Raw genomic sequence first — 8,709 nt, 5'->3', positions numbered from 1 at the left:
TTGGGTGGATGGTTGGGTGCAAGGGTTGTAACTCTGCCAGTGAGCATTCACGGTCTGTCCTATGCCAGAAACAAAAAGAGGAAATACACCCTTGAGACAAATTTTGGAGATTAGGGGTATAGGCAAAACAAGCCGCAAACATTTTCATAGGCTTGGCACGAAAACAGTGTGACATATCAAAAATATGCATAAAAGAGTAATTATAGGAAATTTTGCGTAGATTATTTTATGTATGACATATTTTCTGGTAAAGTGAGTCCCAAGCGAGATATTTGCAAAAAACTGTTTTTCGCCGCCAATTTTCCAAGATGGCGGCCAATTCCGTGGCGGTAGAGGGGTGCAAAATTAATATGTTATTAAGTACCCTATTACAAAGATAATGAAGCTTGTTCCAGCTTTCCATGAATTTTTTCCTTATTCAATCCCCTATTGACTGGCCTATAATGCGATATAGATAAAACTGGGTTACATGACATCTCCTTATCTGAACATTTGCTTCTCCTCAGAACCACTGATAAGATGTGCACTGCATCCTGTGTGTGCATATGTGCGTGTGTTTGCATGTATGTGCTCATAGGTGTATATGTCTATAAGCGTACGCTACTGTGTGTGTATATATATATATATATATATATATATATATATATATATAAATATATACATATATATATATATATATATATATATATATATATATATATATATATATATATATATATATATATATATTGGTGTTTTCGTCTGTATATGTGAGGGTGTGCGTATATTTATGTGTGTAGAGGTTTGTGTGTCGGAGTGTATGCGTATGTAGGTGCGTGTAAGTGTATTACTGGACATAAGTTCAAAGCCGGTCAGCGGCGCGGCACCCACGTCCTCTCGCGACCCAACCCAAGACGAACTACAAACCTTGCCAGAAAGCAGGAGGCGAATGAAAGCAACAGCAAAGTTGAATGAAGAAAACCTATATGAAGCTAGATAAAAAAAAAAAATATATAATGATAAAAAAAAGAAAAGAAAAGTAAAGAAAAGAAAAAAAAAAAAAAAAAAAAAAAAAAAAGGGAGAAAGAAGACAGAAAATCAGCAAGAAAAAACTACGTATGTGAACAGCTATTACTGATGGAGAAATTTGCCATACATACTCAGTTCGAAAGCGTTTAAAATAACAGACAATAACTAATAAATAAATAACACATTCAAGCACACTGACAAACGCATACAAACACAGGTATATAAGTAGGATGAGAAGACATCTCCATAGGTATCTATAGCACTGTCTTATCTCGGCTGACCCCATGGGAGGGCGTGCGGAGAGATGCAAAGGCAGAGGGAGGAAGGGGGAGAGGGAGGAAGGGAAGAGAGAGAGAGAGGGATGGGGAAGGCGAGACTTTTGACTGACAAGTTCATTGAAACGAAAGCTTATATCATAAAGGATGAGGTAACATAAGTTTATCCTTATGCTCATCTTAATACGTTTCGGTATGGGTAAGTTAACAAGGAAGAATATGTACAGTATTTAAAATAGAAAAATCCAAGCATTCGGTGTCAATTGTTTACTTGGACTCATGTGATTATATACACCACAAAATTTAAACATACACATGCTATAAAAATATGATCCCGGAGAAAAGATTGCAATAGATTATTGAGGGAAGTGTTTCTGCCTCAGAAGATTGGTGCCTAACATATGAAGGTCATCCTCATATTAGAGGAAATCTGTGCACGCCATTATGGTGAAAACAGGGATAACAGTCTACTTACGTGGTCACAGTCGCCAGGTACAATTAAACTATTGATTCAAAATGTCTGTACCTCTTCAAAATCTCAAATAGCTAGCCATTACTGATCATCAATACGCATAAAACCGTTTATCTCTGGATTTCTATGTCTGAAGCATAGGACACTATATATAATGTATCAGAATATGTAATTTTGGTAATTGTCCGTGGTTTCTTTGCTTTGTTCTTATTAGCAGAAACCTTTGGTTCTTTTATTCTGGTATCCTCTAGGATATAGATTATCTCGGGCTTATTAAAACAATAGTATTTTCATAAATTATATTGCTCACACTATAAATCACAAATACACTAAATAAAAAACGGGAGTTATCAGGAGTGCCGTCAGTGAAGAGTTGGAGGACGAACTATCCGAGCCAAAACTGTCATGCACTAGGGGTGAATTAGCACAAGATAGTCACTGGTAGAGCGGGCTACGGTTGTCAGCTACTCAGCACCAATAGAAGGGGCAGCAGATATCAGCTACTCGGCCACAAATAGAAGGGCTGCAGATATCAGCAACTCGGCATAAATAGAGGCTGTAATAAATAGTTCGTTAAAATTGTTTTCTGCCTTAATTTTCACTATATCACTTCACAGCACTTCACCGTATTTTATTCTGCACCATTTACCATTGAATATATAGATATATACTCACACAATATGTACAAAATTAATTAAGTAGACTTACAAGTGTTCAGGTGTGGAGCTCGGAGTAGAGTGGCAAACCATAGAATGGCAACCACCGATAATGGTTGACATGAGGCTTTGGTGGAGTCGAAACTGCCATCCGAACGGTGGAGGCGTCCCAAAAGGACACTTACACCTCACACACACACCATATACGCACAACACATACGTACAATTATGAACAAACTAAATAGTGAAACCATCACTAAAACACAAACCCTTTACAGTAATCTACACACCCTGCATTTTTGTTTGAGGGCCTAACCCCACTAATATTTATATCCAAGCCTGTACACACTGTCTTTACATTTGCTCTTATCCTTCCCATAAACAGTCTGTGTTCATGCATGTAGTGTCTGAAAGAGTCGCTCAGCTCAACCGCCTCGCCCTACCTGGCCTCGTCAGAGTCTAGCTGTATCCTGTTGATATGGCTCCTTGCCTGTTTCAGAGTGTGCTTACACTTGATGTCCTCCTCAATTTTCCTGGTCGCCTACTTCGCAAGATAGATAGAAGTCGTTAGGTAGAGAGAGAGAGAGAGAGAGAGAGGCTTGACCCTTTTATCAGCTGCCAGCCCGGGTAGAAAACAGGTTTATTTCACACACGCACACGGCAGCGCGCATACACATGCACATACTCATTCAGACACACGCATACAAATATACATCCATAAACACATTCAAAGACACAGCCAAAGGCATACAAACAGGTATTTAAACACCACGCACGGAGAAAAAGAAACAGGCAAAAACCCATGCACACAAACACATTCTAATACGCACATCTATGAACGTATACAAACACACTCATGTAGATACATATACTCACGCAAACACCTACAAAGACACACCCAGACACAAGCAGACAAATACAGGCACGCACACATACTGACAAGCACGCGCAAAGGCAGGTGTGAATTCTGTCTCGTGTGTCTCACAGAGGCGACGGATTCTAGACAAATCTAGCCAAAGGGAGGAAGGTCTAAGAAAACGTGTTAACGAAGACATAAAGTGTGTTTGTACATATGCAGATGCGTATTTATGGAAATTAACACAATTTTTAGATGAACGTCAGCCAGTTGCCACTGCAATAAATTGGTCTAACGAGCTAAGCCAAGCCATTGCCGCTTACCTGACGCTTATTTTTCTGAGCATACACCTGTATTGGTGTTGTTGCCGTAAACAGAAGCGTCCTTCAGGCGAGCGAGGGAGAGAGGGGAGAGAGCGAGACAAGGAGAGTCTCGGTGCGAGGGAAGGAAAAATAGTCAAGGAGAGAGTCGGTGCGAGCGATAAACATTCAAGGGGAGGGATAGAGAGATAAGTGGAAAGAACGATATTGTGATCGGGAGAGGGAGCAATAAAAATATGTATATAAAGATTAGTGTATCAGGGAGAGGGAAAGAAAGAAAGAAAAAGAAAGGGGGATTGAAACAAAGATATAGAGAAAGAGTCAGAGAGTTAATGGAAAGGAAGAAAGAGAAAATGAGTGATTCAGGGAGAGAGCATGTCTGGTGGAGGGGGGGGGGGGGCGAATCAGAAAGAGAAAGATAGAGCCTTGCAAGGAAAAAAAAGGAGACAGGGAGAGAAAGTGAGCAAGAGAAATAGAGAAAAAAACCTTAGCTCTCTCAGTACACAACACAAAACCAGGGAGCTTTTTCAACGCATGCATTTTATCTGCAGATTTGCATCGATTGATGTCAAACATCACCGACGCGTTTCCGTTCCTGGGCTTATGAATGATGCGTTCGAAGGGCGGACAACAGCACACGTAAGCGGGAGAAGACTTTTCGTAAGTACTTGAAGCGCTGCCGTATCTCAGCTGAACCCAAGGGAGGGGGTGTGGAGGGATGCAATGGCAGAGGGAGGGAGGATTAGAAGGATTAGAGGGAAAGCGAAAGAGAGAAAGAGAGAAGGGGGGGGGGGGCGAAAGAGGAGACAGATGAAGGAGAAATAGGGAGAGACACGTTGGGGGGGGGGGTGCAGAAAGGAATGAAAGAGAGATGAAAGTAGGATAGAAAGTGAGAGTGGCAGAGGGAGGGAGGGTTAGAAGGATTAGAGGGAAAGCGAAAGAGAGAAAGAGAGAAGATAGAGAAGACAGATGAAGGGGAAATGGGGAGAGAGACGGGGGGGGGGGGGGGGGGGCAGAAAGGAACTAGAGGTGAAAGGAGGATAGCAAGTGAGAGTGGCAGAGGGAGAGGAGAGAGATAAGATATTTTATTTTCTTATCAGCTGTCGCCCCGACTAGACAAAGGAATGCACCAGGGATTCCTTTGCACCTTTGAGGACACCACCCCCTTTATTTAATTTTTTTTTTCTCAAAGGAACCCATATTTTTAGTATATATGAATAGTTTTTAACGAAAAGTGTGCAGAGAAAATGAGAGAATGGCTGGGTCGGGGCTCGTGACACGCATGCTCCTCGCACGGGGCTGCGTTCCCCTCCTCCCCAAACCCAGTGTCGCCGACTCGCGGAGTATGAATGAAAGCGTATCTTGCCCCGGCAATGACACTAGTTATTATTATTTTTTTAATTCTATGCATAGTATTATTTTTTCATATTTTTATCAATATTATCATCTAGTCCAGGAAAGCTACATCATCAGTGGACACACACATACATGTGCATGCACACATATACGTACACGCACACATATACATACATGCATACTTACACATACGCGCTCATATACACGTACAGGCACACATGCACGCACACACATACACGGACACGCACATACAAGCACACTCACACATACATATACATGTACATATACTCGTACATAAAATATGTAATCACACATATCCGTACAAAAGCATAAACAGAAGCACACACAAACAAGCACACAATAAATACATATACTCATAACACACACACACACTCATGTATACATACATGCATCATATACATACACGCACATCTACGTGCATACACATACACGTATAGATGAACGCACATGATTTCATGTGTACACAGACATATACCAGCATACACACATGCACTCACATGTGCACACATAAAAGCACACGCACATGTACACGTACAAATACACTCACTTATGCACATATATTGTATACACATACGTACTCTTCCGCACACAACACTTACACATACTCATATCACATATACACGCATGCACGCACTTACACGAACCACACACACATACACATACACGAGCTCGCACATAAATTCTTGTTCATGGTTCGAAGACATAAGCAGGACCTTGAAGTAGGAAAGACTGAACCAGAGAACTAGAAGAGTTCAAGAGCTTTGCATATTTATACTGAGGGGATTGTGCAAGTGCAAAGAGCCAGTCGCCCAAAAGGAGTCGAATTTGTTGGTGTTCTATGACATCTTGATAAGTGTTTGGTTTCTGCCTTTTTATTGATCATCCAAATCATTAGATTCCCTTTTCGGCCGAATGCCTTGACCTAAATCGGACCACAAGTGAAGGAGGTTTGCATCCACAACTGAGCTTACCGCGACCAATGTACTAGAGTTGCGAAGGGTTGGCACAGTGTCAGTGGCACCTGCCCACGAGCTTGGCCCCGGCCCCGTAAAGCAGCGAGCTTGCAGCTCCTGGTTTCAGCGTTGGCAGGTTGCGAGGCAGCCTTGCGCTCTGCCCATACGAACTAAAAGCCTGGCCCCAAAGCAGGAGGCGAATGAAAGCGAAAGCAACGTTGAATCATGAGGAAATAGAATGAACAGTTTTAGAAAGACAAAAAACTGAAAAGATAAATATACAAATAAATAAAATTAAATTAAAGGGTGACAAAGAAGCTGAAGCTACGTCTGTGGACAGCTACTTACGGGCGAAGAAGCTTGCAATATATACGGAAGTTCGGGAAGCGATTAAAGAACAAATGATAAGAATGAGCAGTCAGCTGCTTATCTTTGAAGTTACGTCACACTAAGTTCCCAGGGTCAGAGGTGAAGGAAACACGCAGGTATCTCGGAAAGATTAAATGGGAGAGAAAATGAAAAAGAGATGGGAAGAGAAAGGAATAGAGTAACTAGGAAAGTGAGAGAAAGTAATTGGGAGAGTGAAAGAATAATTGAGAGTGAAGAGAGAACGTAATTGGTAGAGAGATAAGTAATTTCGAGGGAAAGAGAGGGAAAAGCAATTGGGAGAGAGAGTAAATAAGTGAGAGACAGAGTGTGTGAGGAAGAGAGGAGGTGAGGCGGGAAGAGAGAGAGATAGCGAGAGTTAGAATGAGAAAGAAAGAGATAGAGTGAGTCAGGAAGAAGGAAGATAGAGAGAATGAGAGGGAGAAATTCAAGGAAAGAAAAACATAAAGAAACACAACAGCACGCGTAAAAGGGATGGATAAAGCGAGAGAGGGGAGTTGAGAGAAAAAGAGACGGAAAGACACACAGAAATGGTTGTAGGGAGGATTGTTATACACCTATATCAATGCGGTATTGCATTATTCCATCTTTCATATATATACCTCAGTATCTGACTTCGGTTTCGAATTTCTAAATCAATTTCCACCGAGTGCCCACGGGGAGTGTGTGTAAAACCTCGCTATCATTACTCATGTATGAGTAGATAGGTAATGTCTATGGAAGCTAGTTAGCTCCTTGTTGCACACTCCTTTTAAATCAATTTCCACCGAGTGCCCACAGGGAGTGTGTGTAAAACCTCGCTATCATTACTCATGTATGAGTAGATAGGTAATGTCTATGGAAGCTAGTTAGCTCCTAGTTGCACACTCCTTTTAGTGGGTCGTGTGGTATGGTTGGTTTAGTACTGGCCCTCCGGTCTCATAGCCGGAGTGACCTAGGTTCGAGGCCAGGTCAGGGAGGATTGTTATACAACTATAGCTGATGATGCATGGGGAAGCCTTCGATGCAGCAAAGCCGCCTCCGCAACCCCTATTGAAAATTTATAGCGAAACTGTCGCCTGTGGGAGAGTTGGGGGTGAGAGCAGATTTTCTTATACCGTATTACCTCCTGCAGTGATGACTAAAGATCGACGAGGTCAATCACTACAAGAGTGGCTCGGAAAGGGGAAATAAGCGAAATACCGAATGGAAAAGGCACAGAATAATCACACATCGTAACAATAATCATGAGCTTAACGATAGTTCAGGATTCCATCTCTCCGTTGCAGTTGAATAGCGACGTGAGTCAGGATTTTTTTTTGCGAAGTCATCTTGCCCAGCAGAGCTACGGTATCTGTGGATTCTGCCAACGTAGTTTAGATTCTGTGACGGGCCTGGGATAGATATCCACCTACAAGGAGTTTCCTGTCTATTTAAGGAGGCCGGGCTCTTTTCCTCTCTCATTTGTCTCTCTCTCATTCTCTCTTCTATTCTCTCCCACACACACAATTTCCCTTGTATTTTCTCTCTTTTTCTTTTATTCTTATGCTCTCACTCTTTTTCTTTTATTCTTATGCTCCCTCTCTCTTTTTCTTTTATTCTTATGCTCTTTCTCTTTCTCCCTCTCTCATTTTCTCTTATATTCTCTGCCTCCCTTCTATTCTCTGTGGGATGAAGTTGCCATTCCACGATAAGGGTCCAAGGACACTTCCGTGAGGTCCGCTGCCTCTCGCCGGACGTTCCCTGGAGGACTGGCCTTCAAGGGCGACTTGGAGAGTCCTTCCGTGGAGGCAGCTCTCTATTCGTCCTAATTACTGGCGGAAACACTTGCGAAATCTGTCTTTGATTCGGAAAGCGTTCAAAAAACAGACACACAGCGTAAGGTGATAACACTGATAAGAATGAGCAGCCACCTACTTATCTTTCCAGTTACGTCACTATAACGGGGTAAATGAGAGACAAGGATTAATCAATAAACTGAGAGAGAGTAATTGAGTGAAAGAGAGAAAGTCATTGAGAAAGGGGAGAATATTTGGGTAAGCGATAAAGAGTGAGGGAGACAGAATTAGTGATTGAGTAAATGAGTGAGTAAGAGAGGGACTAACTGGGCAAGTGAGAAAGAGAGGGAGAGAGTAAACGAGTAAGATAAAGAGAGAGAAATTGAGTGATAGAGAGAAATTGGATAAATGAGAGTGAGAGGGAATGAGAAAGGGAGGGAGATAGATGAAATAGGAAGAGAAAAAGGGGAGAGATAATCATCATAATAATCAGATTAGAAATTAAATCAACAGTCATATATATTACTATCATCCTAATAGCTATAGACTTCAGGTGTAAACGAGAAAGTATTAAGAACCAATCAATTTACATTTCTTTTAGTAATGAGGAAAAAGTCAACATCTTTTGGGAAAGTTATTGCCAGAAAG

The 8,709-nt window shown here is 41.6% G+C and overlaps 1 protein-coding gene across 1 annotated transcript in view; it reads left to right on the top strand.

Moving 5' to 3' along the window:
• LOC125029953 (CAD protein-like) overlaps nt 1–6,146 on the top strand; it is a 97,313-nt gene extending 91,167 nt beyond the window's left edge. Inside the window, 2 exon segments of the mRNA XM_047620144.1 lie at nt 2,911–2,977; nt 5,953–6,146. Of these exon segments, the coding sequence (XP_047476100.1) occupies nt 2,911–2,977; nt 5,953–6,146 (261 nt within the window).
• The last annotated feature ends 2,563 nt before the right edge of the window (nt 6,147–8,709 follow it).

The sequence above is a fragment of the Penaeus chinensis genome, chromosome 10 (assembly GCF_019202785.1).
Source record: "Penaeus chinensis breed Huanghai No. 1 chromosome 10, ASM1920278v2, whole genome shotgun sequence".
Taxonomy (NCBI): domain Eukaryota; kingdom Metazoa; phylum Arthropoda; class Malacostraca; order Decapoda; family Penaeidae; genus Penaeus; species Penaeus chinensis.
The sequence above is the reverse complement of the archived record's forward strand: the minus strand, read 5'-3'. Positions and strand labels throughout refer to the sequence as shown.